Source organism: Onychostruthus taczanowskii, unplaced genomic scaffold, assembly GCF_017590055.1.
Source record: "Onychostruthus taczanowskii isolate IOZ18803 unplaced genomic scaffold, ASM1759005v1 scaffold20, whole genome shotgun sequence".
Lineage (NCBI taxonomy): Eukaryota > Metazoa > Chordata > Aves > Passeriformes > Passeridae > Onychostruthus > Onychostruthus taczanowskii.
The window spans coordinates 7,841,630-7,860,308 of NW_024499240.1; the positions used below are offsets into that span (position 1 = coordinate 7,841,630).

General features: G+C 41.4%; 1 protein-coding gene across 2 annotated transcripts in view; it reads left to right on the plus strand.

The window, feature by feature from the left end:
* Positions 1-18,679, plus strand: part of UBE2E3 (ubiquitin conjugating enzyme E2 E3) — a 55,031-nt gene that overhangs the window by 22,169 nt on the left and 14,183 nt on the right. The window contains exon 1 of one of the 2 annotated variants that reach the window (XM_041403449.1): positions 2,686-2,768. The exons of the other annotated variant lie outside the window; for it this stretch is intronic. Within the exon in view, the coding sequence (XP_041259383.1) occupies positions 2,701-2,768 (68 nt within the window). The 5' untranslated portion in view covers positions 2,686-2,700. Of the gene's footprint in view, positions 1-2,685; positions 2,769-18,679 lie in introns of those variants that run through there. 2 annotated transcript variants of the gene reach the window in all.

Sequence of the window (18,679 nt, forward strand, 5' to 3'; positions counted from 1 at the left end):
GTAAGGAGGAAGCAGAGCCAATTGACTTAAACTTTTAGTTGCATCTGCTGGCAATTTCCACCAGAAGCTAATTACAGCTCACAGCTATCACCAGCAGATGACTGACTGGTTCCACCTGACAAAAAAAGAAAGTTTAAACCCACACAGGGGTTTCTTTTTCCTTAAAAGTGTAAGGGATAGCATTTTTCAAGCACATATTTTACACATACAAACAGAAATCTTCAAAATTTAGGTAAATTATTTTGTCATACAAATAATATCTCTAGGTCTTTCCAAATCTGGAGGTCATTTACTGGGCTTTCCACTGTATCCCGATATCATATCAACACTACATGTTGTGTGCATTTTTAAATTGTGATGTGATTAACCCAACTCACTTTCTCTGTTGTCAGTTCTGGAAATTACTTCAGGATAACTAAAATAGCTCAGACCTTTTTGCTATGTTAATGCTGCAGGTTTGAAAATGCTTATGGGTACTGAAATATTTGCACCTCTTGATACTGTGGTTCCACAAAAACGAATTTTGCAAGAGTGAACCTTTTCAAGAGTGATTCTTTTCAACAAAGAATGGAGCATGACTTTTTTCGGCTAGCATCACTAGATGGCGTTGCCTAGTAGTCTAACAGCTGAGAGTCTGAAAATAGGTGAAATTAATGTAAATCTGTAGAGTAATTTAAACATTTAAATCTTTCACTGTGTATGTCTTCAGTATATTTTTTCCTTTTCAATCATGCTTCTAATTGTTGAAGAGAGGGTGTTGTGCTGAAGTGTTACTTCTGCCTGTTGCAGCTCTTAAACAAGTAGGAGTGTGCTGTAGTTTCTGCTGGTTCTGCTTTTCCTTGGCTCGCTTGAACACTCCTTGAAGTCATGTGCTGAGGGACTGTGGCTCAGCCAGAGCTTGTGCTGCTGTTTCATGCACAGTTCTCTCTGTACACAATTAATGTGCGTACCTCTTTAATGGTATGCTGAAATATTAGCAGAAGGACTGCTTGGAGGATGCCAGAGCAGACAAGCAACAAAAATTCTGCCAGTCTTACTTTATAGGAAGCTCCTGGTACGACATGAGTTTCTGAAATAGGATGTCCACTGTTATTACAGACAACATGAAAAAAACCCATAAGTGTTGTTTGGGGCTTTTATTCTGTTGTTTATTTTGTGGTTTAGACACTATGCCACATTTTTTTCTTCCTGGCTGGTTTCCTCTGTTTAGTCAGTGGTCAGTCATGCTGTGGCAGCAGCACTAACATGACACTGCTGTGCCTGCACGTGGGGCATGACCATGCCTGCACACTGTTCTCTGGTGTGCTTTTTCCCAGGCAAGGCTGGAGGAAACCTGCCTTTCATATGAGTAGTGTATTTAGCTGAAAGCAAAAAGATGTCAGGTAGGTGGATTTATTCAGGGAGGATGGTAAGGAGAAATGATGAGCCAAGCAGCTTTTGTTCAGGGCTTTCAGTTCAGCTCCATCACCTGCCTCTTTTAAACTGTAAGTGAGAATTTGGCATAACCTATTCCCTTTTCTTAGTTCACTAGCACTTTTAATTTAAAAGATCTCCTGCTTGACATTATAGTTATTCTTAAATTTTTTTCTTAACCCATTGCAGATGTCTTTATCAGTCTACTAAAAATTAAAGAATTATTGTTGACAGGAATTGCTGTAGCTCACTTCTTTATTTTCTTAGTTTAAATAATATTTCTAGACAATGTCAATCAGTTTACCTGTAATTATACGTTTAGATGTAGGGAGTGTGCACACCTCTGGTTGTTTTAACACTTGTATTTACAAAACAGTATTTTTAAAGCCTCATAAGTCCCTTATGAGCTTATTTTTCATCGCTTTATACCAGGTAATTGATAATAAAGGTACAGAATTTGGTACAAGAGAGCACTGGTGGGAAAGGTATATATTTGAACAACCCAGCCAGTAACTGAAGCACATGCTTGTCTCCCATTGAAGGCACTGAGTTTTGAGCATCTGCAGAAACACTTTCCTGATCTGGGTCTGAGGGAGGGGAGTCAGTTAAGCAGGGCCAAACACAGAAAGAGGAGGGGAAATCAGGTGATTACAAGTGGGAAATAGCTATTGTGTTCATTATTTTACAGGGAAAAGCTCTACCTGTAGCTGTGCAATACACTGCTAAAATTTGTACCAGACCTCAAAACCTCATCTTCAAATACGTCTGAGCCCCCAGTGCCTCCACAGGGGGTGTAGCCAGTGCCAGGTCTGTGCGTTTGGAAAGCCTAGACTTTGGTGCCTGAGCAGCGAAAGGAAAGAGAAAGCAGGGGAGCTAGAGCCTGCCTGATGTCCCCTCTCTTTGCCAGCTTTCTTTTTGCAGTTTCAGAAATACACCATTCAGAGGGATAATGTTTCTGCCACACCTCCATCCCACTGTGCTGTCTGCAAGCAGGGAGAGGCAGAAATGTGGAGCCAGTAGTTTTGAGGAACTGCTCAGAGCATTGCTGTTTGGAAGGACTCTTGTTTCATGAGCATAAAATCAAAGTACACATTCAGTGCCAGTCTTTTCATCTAAATTTTACATGAGGGCTGAATGCTCATTTAATCCTGTTTATTTGGGGGCATTCAGCACATAATACTAAATGTGCTTGATTTTTTTTTTATTTGCAGGTCACCTTTTAATGGAGCTGTAAAAGTAAGTGTAAACTGCACCTTCTTTTGTCATCAGTAAGTGCTGAAGGGTGTAATGCTCAGGGCAGGAGTGGCTCTGGGCTCACATGTGGGAGAAGGATGGGCAAACCCTAGCACTACCCAGTAAGTAAGAGGGTTGAAAGGCATCATGGGCTCTTGTTCATTTGCACTGTCTGTTTGTACAGGCCTCCTCAACACAACAAATACTTCCTTTGGTTTCTTACTTGGGATGCTTCTCAGAGGCCCTGTTGTGCTAATCCTAACAAAGACATGTCCAGAAGGACGGTTTCTGCACTGAAGAGTTTATCTGCAATAGCTAATGGTTCTCCTGCTTGGTTTGAAAAGAGATCTGGATAGTTTATCTTGATGTCCTCCAGGTCAGACATAATTAGGAAACAGAGCACAGGGAGGTAGCACAAACCCCTTTCAGAGTGTCTTACAGAGGAACTTTGTCCTTGGCAGAGGTCAGTTAAGTACACTTTCCACACGATGGATGCAGGCAATTCTTGTGTTCCCTACCTGCAGTGAAGAGAGTATGATCTGGATGCACTTTGCATATATGCCAGAAATGCAGGTGTAGGCCAGATGAAGCACTCATAGGTCTCAAACTCCGTTTTCCCCTCCTGATTTGCAGCTGTTGAATTCATTAGCAGTACACATAAATGGGAAATGAACCCGGGGGCTCAAATTCACAGTACGCTGTGTATGCTTTGGGCTGTAATCTGGATGAGTGGTGGAATGAAATATCAGATCAGGAGTCAGTTTCTTTCTGAGCTGCCCTCTTCTGTCACAGGAAAAGGTTATAACCCTGCTGCTGCACATCCTCCTCATTCACTCCCTTCCTTGGCAGCTCCTGTGTTTGAATAGAAAATTTCTGTGGTGATGGGAGGAGATGAGACTTAGGATGTCTCACCCCAGAAGATCATCAGTCCCTTTCAGGCACCAGGCAGGAATGGGCATTGTCTGGAGATGGCTGCCCAGCTGCCACAGTTCTGTGTCTTTCTGCCAGGCCTGGGTGCTGAGTGCTGTTCCTCTAGCAGTTGTGTGATCGCTGAAATCAGAATTAAGTTCTTATTTCTCAAAGAAACTCTGTGTGTTTATTTTAAATCACAATTTTTTTGGAAGAAGACCTAACTGTTTAACCATGGCATTTCCAGGAAGGTGGGAAAAATGCCAAGTGGAAGCAAATGTAGTTTTTACTGGTTGTGAGCAGCAGACTTCAAGATCTATGTTACACGTGGCTGCCATCACCGCAGAAGTTGTCATCCTCTGCACAGGGCTGAGCTACACAGTACTGGTTGTGTAAAGTCAGCATTGTAGGAAATCATATAAAACAGATCTGATGGCTTAACTGAGTGCCAGACATGGGAACTTCTCTGTTGGCTTTTAATCAGTTGCAGTCATGAAAAAAACCACTTTGGCTTGTCCTCAGCACCTGAAACACACCTTTATGATTGTCAGTGTTTTCATCCCAGCTGTCTTTTCAGATCCAAACAGTTTGGATGACTTTTGTTGGGTCTGTTCTGTGAACACGGAAGAAAGTCATGTTAAGTGCCAGAAGCTGGGAGCTGAGAAGGGCCTCAGCCCTTGTGCAGGCAGGGCTGTGTGGAGGGTCACTGTGGTATCAGCGAGCTCTTGCACGGAGTCATGTGCATATTTGAAAAGTATAGACCAGACTTGCAGGCAGTGGGCATCTACCAGGGGGTCTGTCTTGACTTCCTGCCAGCTCTGGGAGCTGCTCTCCCTATGAATGGGGGTGTGGCTGGCAGCACTGGGAGCAGGGCTGAGGCAGTGCTGCAGTGAGCTCCCCTTCCTGTGCTGCTGGCAGGAAGGCAAGGAGCACGAGGCACAGGTGAGCTGCCAGGCCTGACACAGAGTGCCAAAAGGCAGATCTCCACAGAGGCATGAATACTGTAAGGGAACACCAGCTGGCCTAACTTCATCTTGAAGGTTGCCCTTCGGTACAGAACTGTCACTGGATCCTGCGAGGAGCAGAGTCTACACAGCAAAGGCAGGATGGCCAGTGCCCCTGGGAGGGACTCCGTCCACACTCTGCACTTGTGTGGAGAAGACAACAGGAGCATCCTGGAGCAGGAGTCTGGCAGAATGTTTTCTGAGAAAGAGCTCTTCCCTTGCCTTGTATCTTCCAGTACTCCAGGAAAACATCAATACTCAAGTAAATTTTTTTTTTTTCCTTTCTTTTTTAATTAAAAAAAACCCCATTACTTAAAACAGAAGGTTCAACTGGAGCTTGTCAGGAGGAAACACTTGAGTCTCATGCAGGTTGATGCAGGACATTTTGTATGCAGAACAGTGTAATGACACTTGCATAAGATGCTCTGCCTGTTTCCCAGCTCGGACCCACTGTGTTGTGGCTTTATTTTTTTCAAACACTGTGTGAATCAACTCAAGAGCAGGAGGTTGAAGCAGCAAAACAGCTGCTATCCTCCTCTCCTTGGAGACAGGGAAGTATCAGCATGCCACCAGACCTGCTTATATTACATGGGCAAAACATGCTCAGTTCCCTTCTGTGAGTTTTTCATCTAAGGGTTAGAGCACAGGCTGAAAGAAGAGGGACTTTGAAGGGCAAGGCCCTCTGCCTAATTATGCATTAGGCCCCTTACAGTAAACAAATAAAGAGGCTGTCTCCTAAGTGGTCTAACTCCTATTGTACAAACGCACAAAGGAATTAATGGTGCTCAGTTCCTGCTTTCCCTTGATGTTCACGGAGCTCCCAAGCACCGTCTCTGCGTGGAAGCCTTCTCTGTGACCAGGGAGACACTCATCCTGTTAGATGTGTGTCTGAGACAAGGAGGAGGAGGATCATTGTTTCTAGGCAAAGTACTTTTGGCAGTTTGACCTGTGAGAGCCAGGAACAAGCTTGGGTGCCTGGCAGCCCATTCTGAACATGTGATTTGGCAATTGTGAGGTAGTAGGAGGGAGAGCGCCCAACAAAAGTGTGGAGAAGCACACCTAAAAGTTCAGTTTGTCCAGCCGTGTCCTCTATGTCCGTCGGTAGCTGAGGGCCTAGCACTTCTTTCCACGTGCTGGCCATGGTGCAAGGAGCAGCAGTCTGCTGCAGAGGGGAAGAGTAGATTGGCAGTCTTCTCCCTGTTTGGCCCTTGGTAAGATGTATTCCCTCAGGAGACAGCTGGGAGAAATGCTCCCCTAGCAGAAGGCTTGACAGCAATTTTAATGGCTGATCAGGACCAAAGGAACCTGCTTTTGCTTCCAGCACTGTGTGTTGAAAGGCAGCTCTCTTCTCCAACAGTCTCATCCTCTTCATGTTCTCTCTGGCAGCTTCCACCGTGGTAACTCGCCTTGAAACACATCTCGTGATCCTGCTTTAGACCAGAGAGTGGTAAAAGGCTGCTATGGGTGGCATGGCTCTGCTTTGCAGTTACTGGCCATGTGTGAGAATGGTGCCTGTTTCAGCTCTTTCCTGACCCATTCTCCAGATAACTTGCTTTTCTGCATAATCCCAGGGTTTCTTGACTCTCCCTTATAACACCTGGCTTTTAGTTGGAGGCTTCAGGATTATTTTGTTTTTTTACAACTTTTCAAATTGTCCAGAGGTCCTGCTGGAATTCTTGGTTGGCTTCCAAGTCTGGCATAAAAATGAGCTGAAATATCCTCCCACTGTCTTATTTTTGTTGCTGGACAGGTAAATTGTTGCTTGCTTGAGCTCATACTTCCCTGCAGAGACCCTGGGGATGCAGGAAAAGGGCTCAGCAAGGACCTCTGTGTAGGTGGAACAGGGGACAGAAGTGTCCTCCTGGCTGCTAACAGTGACAAATGTTGTGGGGAGAAGCACTGTCTGTATTTGTTTGCGTTAGGAGGACAAGGAGACATTTACAGAGAGAGGAAGGAAAGCACAGTTTAAGTGTATTTAATATTCATTTAAGTTTAAAAAACCCATAAATGTTTATAATCAAAGAGATAATTCAAATTTACTGAAGTATACCTCCAACAAGGAAATATTGCAAGCTAAGGACTTTGTGATTGCTTTGTTGATGGAGGATGGACTTGGCTGAGGTTATTACAGTATTGACTTGAAGAGGATGGATTCGCTAGCAGGGTGGGTGATATTGTCTGGCCTCAGCCAAGGAAAAAAATGAGGGAAGTTAAGAAACTAGTGCCAGCTTGTGGCATTGGCTGAGTAATCTCAAACAGCCATAAATATACTGTAGCTTTAAAGTTATAATATATGGTAAGGAAAAGGAAGATTTCATTCAGTAGACAGGATAGTGGCAGTCAAGAGAATTAGTTTACATTTTTATTAGGCATTCTCATTAGGGCAATGGGAGAGCAGGATTTATTTGCTTCCTGACTCATAAGGCTTATTGGGGATGTTTCAGTACTGAGATCCTTAAGCATCTCAAACTAATGAAAAGATCATTTCAGGGCTCTTGAACTGCTTTATAGCTTGTGATAACAGAAAAGATGTGTTTATTTCTGGAAAGATTGTTTAACTGGTAAAGAAATGCTCTTAAGCACTGGCAGAGCAATATGTCAGCAGTTGTCGCATGCATATATAACACCATAGCTGAATATGGATCTAATCTGTTTACCAAGTAAATAATAAGATTGTGGGGTTTGCCCTTGCTCAGAACAACAGTGAATTAACCTGAAGAGATTTTGTTTCTTATACCAAGAGATTGTATCTTATATTAAGAGACTTTGTATCTTATATGGAGAGAGTGTAGAGGTTCTTACAGATTTTTCTGTTATACAATCTGAAGAAATTATAAATAGATTTTTATCTAAAGCACTGGAGGTCTGATTAATTTTTAGTTTTGTTGCCTCTTTTTACATTGTTTATGAATTCATTGACTAAACGAATTCATTAGTTCTACATTATCAGTATTAATAATTTATTTGTTAGTTGTTAAATGTTAATTATTGTTATTTTATTAGATATATGCTAAAGTATACTTTATACCTTAAATAAAAGCGTGAATTGATATCTTTTAATGAATTTTGAACCAAGCAAATTAATTCTTACTAGTATTTCTTTGTGTCCAAAGTATAATACATTTTATTTATTTAAAGTAACTATACTGTCATCAGTGACATTAGTTGAGCCTCAGACAAGACTGAGAACAGAATTTGGTCAAAAGGACTGAATATACTTGTTCATTTTAATAATTCTCTGCATAGCCTATGCCAGCAAAATATTTCCATACCAACTAAATATACCAACCATTATATACCCTGCATTCATCCTGTGAAATGCTGCAGATTAAAATAGCTCTGCTGAAAGCTTTTCAACCTCCTCCATTAAACTTGGGAGGAGTATCTACCCAGAAACCTCTAAACAGGAAAATGTCCTCAGTTTTGGATCTTCATTGGCCTTTATTGCCTCCCTCTCTCCTGCCCTGTTGCATGTTTCTTGGATTTGCCACTAAAAGCCATTAACAGCTCAAGAGCTAAACCTGCTCATCACATTGACATAGGTAGTGAGTAGTCCAGCTTCAGGCTGAGAAATCAGCTCCTCTACCTAGATCCCCTGGTTCTCTGAGGCTAATCAAGGTCTCTGATAAATCTTCAGAAAAGGGGACAATAGGATCTCCTCCTGTGGTGTGTTCTGCATGAAATGTTTCTAAAATTGTTCCAGACAACATAAACTCTTACCTCTCTAGGAACAGAAGGTAATACTGTGTATTTTCTGATCTGATTTATCATTTTAAGGCTCTATTTAGTTGACCTCCTGCTGCTGGCATTTGTTACGTTTCCCAGATAGTAAAACTGACTTTTTACTTTTGACTGAGCCTGTCTGACTTTTCATAACCACTGGGAACAGGGTCCTCTCTGCTCCACTCCTTTCCACAAGTTCCCACTGATGCTCTGCTGACAGCTCCTCAGCACTCATGCGACTTCTCCCCACAAGTCTGGACCTGAACTCACAGCTTTTGTTTCATATTTGGACATGCCTTTTATGCTGCACTTCTAAGTAAGCATCAAGATTGCATCCAGCTGTTCCAGACTATTTAAATTTTTCTGAAAGTGTGTTTGTCCTGGAACAGCCCCACTGAAAGGAACAGAGGAGTGGGACATGCTGAGCATCTCTTCGGCAGCTCTGAACAAATCCTGCCTGATAACATGTTTCTGTTTGTTGTTCAACAGTGGAGTGAGTTTATTGAAATCTCAATGATCATAATTAGGCTTCAAAAGTTAACGTTGTGTCAGCACACAAAAAATATGTTGAATGTTGCCTTGAAGTCGAATTTCAGACTGGGTGTCGCTAGTTCCTGTGTGCCTGGTGCATCTGTCAGGGCAATGACATCTTTAACCTCTTCTTCAGCAGGTGCTCCCATCTAAGACTAGTAACAGCTCTTGTATAGGGCATCTTGTCCGTCATTTTGGTGCAGAACATACAGAGGCAGGGCCTCGGGTGCTGAGGGAACAGTACTGACCCCTTTCCAGACTTTACTTTCTTTAAAGTCCTGTGTGACTGTGTTCATTTGATGAACAGCGGCTTGGAATGCAGTGGGTCAACTGATAGAGTCCAGTTTACTTTATCAAATACCAAATTAATCTCTACCTCAGCAGAGTTTGTTTTTGGTGTTTCTGTGATTAAAAAAAAAAAAAAAAAAAACAAAACAAAAAACCAGCCAAGCGCATAGAATTTGTAGGTTTAGTTTTTTGTACGTTGGGTCTTTCTGGCTTATTGTTGTTACAATACCCATGGGATCTGCTGAAGTCTGGAGATGGCATTTGACCTGGAAAATGCCTCTCAGCTACAGCATAGGGCACAGCCCAGAGGCCAATAAACACTGTACAGATAGCTTTAACTTCTCAGCATCACTTGTCTTATGCTGGGCAGGGAAACGGATTGATGCAGCACTCAGCTGGCTTGTTTCCAGACTTCATTCATGGAGTCACCGTGAACTCCTGCTCCTGCCTCCCTCAGCACTGGTGTGTCATATATTCCCAGAGCAGAGTGTGGCACTGAGGTGAGTTGTGGGAAAAGGAACTTTAATATTTTTCCATATTATTTCTGTGCACCACACACCAGTGGAGTTTTCCTGCTTCTCTTTCCTCCTTACTCTGGTTGCTTGTTTCTGGAGAGGCTGCTGGAGCCTGATCATTCTTGAAGGATCCGATCATAATTCAGTAGCTGTGCAGAAATCCCTGAGAATGTTTCTGTAGGTTTTAACTGTGTTGTGTGTTCTTTTGCCAATGTGTCTTCTGTGGGTGTGTCTGAGCTGCTAGACTGGGATATCCAGCCTCAAGCACGTGAAGAACTTTCTTTGTCTTTCAGGGAGAGCTGGTTTAGTTCAGATGTGCTGCTGTTGGGATCATTTTTTGTCTTCTTCAGTAATGCAGCTATGTTTTGAATCTAAGTCTAAGTAAAAGTGAAGTATTTGAGAAAACTAAATCAAAAGAAATCAAATGTTTCTGTTATGTGTTTAAAAAAAAGTCTGTTTACAGTTTTGTTTATTGGGATAGAGGGTGGATAAGATAATGTCTTTACAGATGAAAAACATTCTCACAGATGGGGGTCTGCAGAGTAAATTATTCAATCCTTTGTCTTTTTGTGAATATTTGAGTATTGCCATGTATCATCTCCAGCCCTGATTTAGATACAAGTTGTAGAAAAGTAACATCAGTGTGGTGTAGCTGAAACAAAGCAGGAGGCAGGGAAGCAGCCCTGTGCTGGGCAAGCATTGTGGTCAGGGAACTGAGAGCAAACAGGGAAACTCTCAGCGTATTTGGCTGAGAACTGACTGTGGAGAAATCAGAGGATTTTTTTATGTCTTACCATTTTTCGGCTTTCATACAAAAAATGAGGATTTGGAGTACTAAGTCAGAAAGAATGCAGCTGCTGCTGCTTGGACAACTTTGCAAATACCCAAGTGTAAAACAATTGCAAATCTGAATGTGTACATGTATTTTTATGGCAAACAGGCTGATTGCAGTATCTCTAAAATTGTACATACTACTGTCCTGTACTGTACAGTTGCTTTAAATTTGTTTGTTTTTCAAATTGAAGATGCTGGTTTTGCCTGTTTTCATGTGCATTTAATACATCCTGTTATATTTTATTTTTTGTGCATTTGCCTCATTCTTCTGTTATGACACTGGCATTAGTTTGATATCTTTCCTAGCAAAAAAGCCCTGCTATTCTCCAAGACTTTTTCTTCCTTATCAATGTTAATGGTTATATAACATGTAGTTCCTTTTAGCAGTTACCCTCATAATTCTCTCAAGGGATGTTAGTGGTGAACTTAGCTTGCTGTGTGAGCCATAACTGTTCTCTGGTATTTTGGTATTTTGACTGGCAGGAAGCTGGGTATAGGCAGTTTGCTGTGTAGGTTATAGGTACAAAATATTTGTCTTACTAATAGGTGGTGTCTCTGAAATTGTGAAACATTATATAAGACAGAGTGTACAGTCAGGTAGTTAAAGGGAATGTCAGGAACTTATAGGAGAGTTTAGACTTAAAGTTGTCATGTGTAACTTTGAATTTAGCATTACCTAGTTTATGAATATTTAATCATCTCCTCTAATATTTCCTTGTCATTTTCCTTTTCCTTTTTTATTCCTTGCTATTGAAATATTTCTAGATTTAAAAGAAAGACTTTTGAGGAAAAATAAATGTTGACAGGAGGAATATAAGCACTGTTAACAGATCAAAGTATTTCAGGTTACTGCAGCAGATTTTCATTGATACAGTTTTGAGATTAAGATGCAAACAGCTAGAGGCTGTTTAGACTCATCCTCTTTAGACTTAATTTATAGTAAAAACATTATTATTTTTGTATTACGCAACAGATGTACACCAGCTAAGAAGTATTTTGCCAGTGTGGGGAGGGAAGGGTTGAAAGTGGAAGAATGGCAAGGAGGATGTTAGATTCCATCAAGTGACCTTGCAGCTGGGAATGCCAAGGCCTGGAGAGTAACAGTGTGGGAAACCATATATTATGCCTACTGCTGTTTATCCTTTGTCTGTTTGAGAAGAGGAATTTCTGTGTAGAGATAACACAGGTGTTTACAGAAACTTGGAGGCCCTCTCCCAGACATGCTTGAGCTCCCTGTCTTGGGAGAGAGATCAAAACAGAGATCATAAAAAGCAGAGAGGAAAATCACAGCATGGTGTTAACCCATGCGTGCGTGGCCCTTTGATAAATGGGTGCAAACAGCAGCCCTGATGCTCTGCCTGGGATTGGGCTGAGCCTGATGGTGCCTGCACCCTCATTTTGGGTGTCTGCCACCCAGTGTGGTTTCGGGATCCTCTAGCCAGCAAGGTAACAAAATAAATTTATTCTTGGTATTTCAGCTGTCTTTTTTTGGTTGTCCACAATCAGCTGTGTGCATTGATTCACACAACTATGTAAAAAGATGGTCATTTGACTAGAAATTCAGGAAGAAAAAATGCTCTAGTTCTTAGTAGTTGCTGTTAGTTGTATGGCATGCTCAGAAGTAAAGTTTTGTCAATAAAACTCCTCCAGTTTGAATATGAGTCTAAGGTGAGTAATTCAGCCAGTTGGAATCAGTGATGGTGAATGACACTTTGGTATTGCTGTGTGTCTGATATGTATTTTCAACGGATAGGAAGCATGTAACTATGTCATTTATAATTAATGTTTCTTCCTTGAATCTGAGGGATTGTCTAGGAAAAGGAATTTTGTCTTCATGGGATGAGGATTGCCTTCATTGTAAGAAGAGTGACAGTTAGAAGGATTACTAGGGGCTTATTCAAGGAAAGGGCAGAAGATCTTTTTGGAAGAGATAGGAGGCATTCAGCTGAGCCAGATGGAGGAAGAGAGGTAGAGAAAATGTGTGTGCATTCTGGGAGAACCGCAGTCAGTCTCTGCTGGCTGAGTTTTTAGTGACAACATACTTTTTTCTTGCATTCCTGAAGGGAGGTTGAGAAGGCTGTGAATAGAGTGGGAAGGTGTAAAGAGCTTGAAAATTTGAACTATAAGGAGGCTGGAAACATACAGTCTGCAGAAATGGTACATTAGTTTTGTGGACCAAACTTGTCAAAATTAGTCAATCAACAAGTAGATAAAGCTGGAGGCAAGTCAGTGTTTAAAAGCTGGGATTTATTTTTCTGTTGGCTGCTTTCTATTGCCAGATAGACAGCTATGTTTAGATTATTTGTGCTTGGCATATCAAATGTACCATGTTGTTTAGATACAACCCTTAGCCATTCCTGCTTCACCTTTTTCCTTGACTATGATCTGCTGCTTGGAGCTGTGCCCAGAGACCATTCAGAACCTAAAATACAGCCTGTGCCTGTTTTTTAGGCAGCACTTTATTGGAAGTGCCAGCAAAATTGCCTCCTGGCTCTTATTTGGGTTTGAGGGTGGAGCCTGACTCAGAGCATTAGGGATTTTGAAAGCTGGGGTATTTGGAAGGTGGGTCCTTGCTGCCCCATTCCTGCTGTGTGGGGAGGGTCTCCAAGAGACATCCCAATGGGACTCTCTCCAGAGCCTGGCAGGCTGACCCTTTTCAGTGTTCCACAAAGTTCTCCCCACATCACACTGCAGGTCTGGTCAGGATCTGTAGCTCCAATATAATTGAGCTGAGTGGATTAGTTTATGACTGTGTAGGCAGTTGATTTTTAAGTGACTAATGTAATTCTTGTTCGTAGGAAGGCTTCGCATAACCACGAAGTTGATCCAAGAAGCACAGAAATGCCAATCTGCAGAGTATATATAAAGGTTTCAAAAGGGAAAGAACACAAAGAAGCATCATCAAAAATATATCACCATGACATGTTCCACTTCATACTGCTAATTACTGTCTTTATACCTTGGGTGGTTTAGCGCCTTGTATAAGGAATGGATTGCTGCATCTTCCATGGCTCAGATGAGTCTCTGGTTGTTGAGGTCATGCCAGGTGCTGGAGGTCTCTCCAGGGCAGATCTTGAAAGGAAGGTGCAAGTTCTGAAGTGTTTGAGAGGCATGTGAAAGTGTTATAGATTGACTGCTTCAGAGCATGCTAGGTGATCTATCTTTTCAAAAAGCCACACTCGTAAAATTGCTGTTATAATGACTGAAATTCATTAACATTTAAAAAAAAGAAGACTCATGAAAGTGTTTAAGGCATTCAGGATAGCTTGGGGAGCCAAGTGCCCTAAAGGAAAATGGTGTAAATCTTTTCTTTGTTTTTAAATATGCAAAAACTTAGGATGGGCTCCTGAGAGCTGCCAAGGATTGCCAAGATTGACAAGGAAAGCTTATGGAAAAAGTCAGAAATGACTGATAGATCAGTTCAGCATTGACTGTCAGCAGGAGAATAGTACCACATTTTGCAGTACTTCTCTTCCTAGAATATATTCTAAACAGTTTACTTGTAGTCTGATTGAAAAAAAAAAAAACAGTGTTGCTGCTTTAGCATTACACTTTTGACTCCCATGTGGAAGCCCCTGCGGGCCTTGAGTTGATCACAGCCTTGTAGCTCAGGAGCAGCACTGTCTTGAATGGATGGGGCTTCTTACTTCCTTTCTCCAAAGGCACAGAGGATGTAACTTGTAGAAAGGACCAGTTTTGCTGTTTGGGCCATGCCAGCAACAGGGGGATTATGTCATTCTGTGCCTGCTAAAAGGCAGCTTCATGTCATCACAATCTTCGGGACCAGTTTTGCTGTTTGGGCCATGGTCATTCTGTGCCTGCTAAAAGGCAGCTTCATGTCATCACAATCTTCCTGGATAGTCATCCACATGTGAACACAGCTAATTATATGTTTGCCACTTCCTTTTAGCCACAGATTTTATTTTTTTTTTAGTGAATATTAGTGTTTGCTTGAAAAAGCAGCTCAAATTGCAGTTGTGATTTTACTTAAGTTAGTATTTTGGAGGAGGGAGGCAAGATGATACTTGTAAGAGATGACCTTCAGCCTTCAAGGAGTACCGAGTGTTGTAGGCTTATTACCTAAAATTCATGCATCTAAATACATTTAAAAGTGAGTGCTGATTAAGGTTACTTATTTTTATAGTATGTAATTGACAATATCCACAGGGTAGAATTTGTACAAAATAAAAGTGAAGGTATTGCTTCCAATTTTAGTCATGACAGTCTTTCTGTAGGTGGCATTCAACAGTCTTGGTGTTTTGCCCAAGGTGAAAACTCTTTTGTCCAAAGAAGTTTAAATAAAGCAATGCTGATGTTAAACAGGACATTGACACTTTACAGCTACCAAAAATCTGTATGTCACCCATTCCTCTTGGCTCTGGGCAGAGGATACATTTCCTACTACATCCCTTTCCATAGAACAGTGAGAGCATGGTCAGACATTTGCTTTGCAATCAACTGCACATACAGATATGCTGCCAGCTGCTTTCTGTGGTGTTTCAAAGCCTTCCCAATTCTGCCAGCTGGAGGATTCATGTGAATGGGGTCTATATTGGGGTCTATATTCCCACTTTGTACAGAATCCATCCAGTTACTTGGTAAGTATCCCTGTGAAATAGGTTGTATCAAACTGACAATCTCCTGTGTCAGCAGTACTGCAGGAACAGAAATACTCAACCAACTCTTCATCTTTTTCACTGTATCCCCCAAGAGGAGACACTTTAAAATAATTTCCGTCCTTCTCAGTTGTAGACTTGAATACTTAGTGCTCTACATTGCCACTAGCATTATTTGGAATAAAATGTTGTGGACAAAGCTGTTGCATCTAAGTAGATTGTCTGACTTGGTCCTTGGTTCTCTTTTCATCCCCCTATAAGATTTTATTTTGGGTTATCCTCAATAAGTGCAGCACTTGAGTGGCCATATGCTTGGTAAAACACAGATAATTTACAACTGTTGTTTGTATTAATTTTTGTAGTTCTGAAGTTATTTTAAAAACACAGCCTAGAGGACTTCTTCCAGGATTAATATGTTTTCACATAAATCTGGAAATGCCCGTATGTCTGCTTAGATCTCTGGAAAAGTGCATTTAGTTCATTAGTTTCATGCTGAAGTGTTAACATTTTAGGTTGTTTTATTGGGAGAGAACAAAGAACTCCTGCCTTGTTGAAAAGTTGTTACACAAAATAAGGATGAAGAGGTTCCAAAAGAGCTAATGCTAAGCATTGGAAACTGGATGAAGCTGTGCAGATTGGAAAGATTTCCAAGACATCTGGTAATTAGCTTCCAGTTCTTACGGAGTCCTGCCCTGTGAAAGCTGCTGCTGCTTGGTGAAGGGAGAGCAGGGGTGAGATGAAGCCTAACTCTGAAAAGCTGGATCTTTGCGTTCACAAATTATCAGCGGCCTATTGAAAGCTTTATGACTACCCCTTTGGAAAACTAACTCCAAAAAAAAAAAAAAAAAAAAAAAAAAAAAGTCCAGTATTTCTCCCATTGCAGGATTGTCTTCTGTTCTGGCATTTGCTTGGCGCAATGGGGAAAGGGAACCAGCTATCAAAGAGTTCTCTCATGGCTTTCCCTGCCTGAGCCAATGTGCCAGTCTGCCCCACACCAGCTTGCTGTGCTCCCCAGTGGCTGCACCGCAGCTGGGAGTTGCTGGAGCATGACTGACTGGTTACTCCCCTGCCCAGCCCAAAATGCCAGAGAGGCTTGGCACTGCTGTCGGAGCTGGCGCCTGGCAACCTTCTCCAGGGAAGTAAGGTAGCACGCTCAGGTGCAACGGACCTGGAGCTAGGCCAGAGCTTGATCCTTTTGTTATTATCATCATTATTGTTGTTTTTATTATTACTACTACTATTGTTATTTTCCAGCACTGTTGTGGGGGTTTTTTTTTGTTGTTTTTGCTTTGTTTTGTTTTGTTTCATTAAGGAAAATTTAAGCAAGAAAGAAAACTTGCCATTTGAGTTAGTTTTGTAAGTTGTCTCTTGGGAGCACTTCTCTACACCTGGTTAAAGGATAAAGGGTGTTTGTGGGGTTTCTGAAGATCAGATGCATAAACCTTCAAGCAGTGAATGGGAATTGCTGAGACCTAGTGCTTTGGTTACTTGTCAGAGACTTGGGAGACTACTTCTGTACCCTGTTCTGCCCCTTACCTGTACAGGTACTTTCATCAAGTCATTGCCCTGTCATGTTTATTATTCTTTGTGTAAAACAGAATATTGATCTTGTCTTAGCTATCTGCAGTAAAAGGGTTAAAAACAAAATTACATATTTACTACTTCTTTTTTTTTTTTTTTTTACAAATATTTTACCATCTAAGCATCAGCAGGCAGTCCCAGCACACTCACTACTAGTAAAAATGTTTATATTTTCAGCTCTGAGTCCATTAAGTGCAATGAGCAGACAGCCTGTCTTAAGCTAATTTTATAGCAGTGCACTACTTAAAAATTAGGCATTTGCAGCAGAGAAAGAGTTTTATTGAGATTTGTTATCAGAAAGAAAATTACTTTTCCTAGACTGCAAATGTAAGCCAATGTGTGGTTAATGATGTTCACTAAATTAAACTAACTGAAAATATGAAGGAAGTAGAGTTACGTATGAATATATAATATTAGGACATGTTGGAAGAGATTATACTTAATTTGTATATAACCTGATGAATTTTGCTGCAGGAGACATTATCTCCACTGATAAATCATGCTTATAGCTTCAAATAAAAACCATACACAGTGTGAGCCTTTTTTTCTTAAGATCACAGCCGTTCCATATCTGTGTTGTAGCAGTATCTAATTCCTGAATGTGGTGCAACTGGTGCAGCTGCCTGAGCTATTGGAAAGAAGGATTTAGCACCCAGTGTCTGTGCTGTCCATGTGCTTTTGATTTGCCCAAGGTCTGAGCTTCTGTATCTGCTGCAGGCAGTAAAATGACACTTCCCAGCAGCTGCCTAGAGTCTGGGCTGTGAGAGAAAATGACTTTTCTTACAATGGAGTTCCAGCATATCTTGGTCCAGAGGTACCAGTGGTCCAAGCTCAACAGCAGAATTCCATGTGGGTCGCAAATTCCCTAGTTTGTCCTAAGCAGTGGCAGCTCCCTTAGAGAGGGGTGCAAAGCCCTGCTCCCAGGGGTACACTCTCTGCTCCTTACACTACAGCTGTATCCACAGAAAACATATGCTTTGAATATTAAATTATTATTGGTAGAGAAAGCAATAGTTGGGCTGGATCTGGCTTTTCAATAAACAGATTTTACTAGATGAGACTTGTTTCACTCAGATGTTTATTGACCTTTCTTTCCCCTGAAATTATTATTATCTTCACATTTTCCTTTAGTGTAGTACACTTTTTTGGAGTAAAAGATATTCATATCAGACATTGATTTATGTGTATTTGTATGCATGACGCTTTCTCTATTCCTTTGAATTGCTCTGCTTTTGGAACTAAAGTAGGTATTCCCAGAGTGTTTTAATGCTTTTTTATCCACAAATTACATTTTTTATATTCTCTGTACCAAGTGTTGCTTCATCTGTCTCCAGTTCTGCATTACACAAAGCAGATTCTTATCCCCAGTTGATTTGTTTTGAAACTCTCCAAGCACTCATATTTAACTAGTGAAGTGGACATTGTTGGGCTAATGTTTCAGAACCCAAATGGAGCATGCCCTGTCCTGGTACAGGGCAGGTAATGCCCATAATGTTGGGTCAGTCTACAGCTGCCATACTAAATGAACGTATGAGCCCTGACTTTATCCCTGCTGTAGCTCTGGAGCTGCACATGCAGAATATAATTCCAGCATGTGTTAAGCCAGCTTGGGTTGAGCTGCTGCAGCCCCCACTTTTGCCCTCCTCCCCACTGCAGCATTCTTGTGCTGGTGCTGGCATCCAAGCCAGTCTGCAGCCAGCTGCTGCCTCCAGGAGTCTTGGCAGCAGTCGCTGGTTACTTCTCAACTTGCTCAGCACCACAAAGCAATTAATATCAAATAATAAATGAGATATGTAAAAATTGCCAGCAATGATAAACTTGTCCCCCACACGGAATGTGAAGCTTGTCATCATTTTGCTCTAAGCAGGGTTTAAAGCTCATAGTCAGAGTTGTGGTGTTCATTTCAGTGAAAAAAGAAAAAAAAAAGTGAGAAGCTTATTTAATCAACCCTCAATGTAGGAAATTTTGTTGGCCGGTGTGGAGACATAACTAAAGACAAACCTTCTGAACATTGAACTGTTGTGCTGAACAA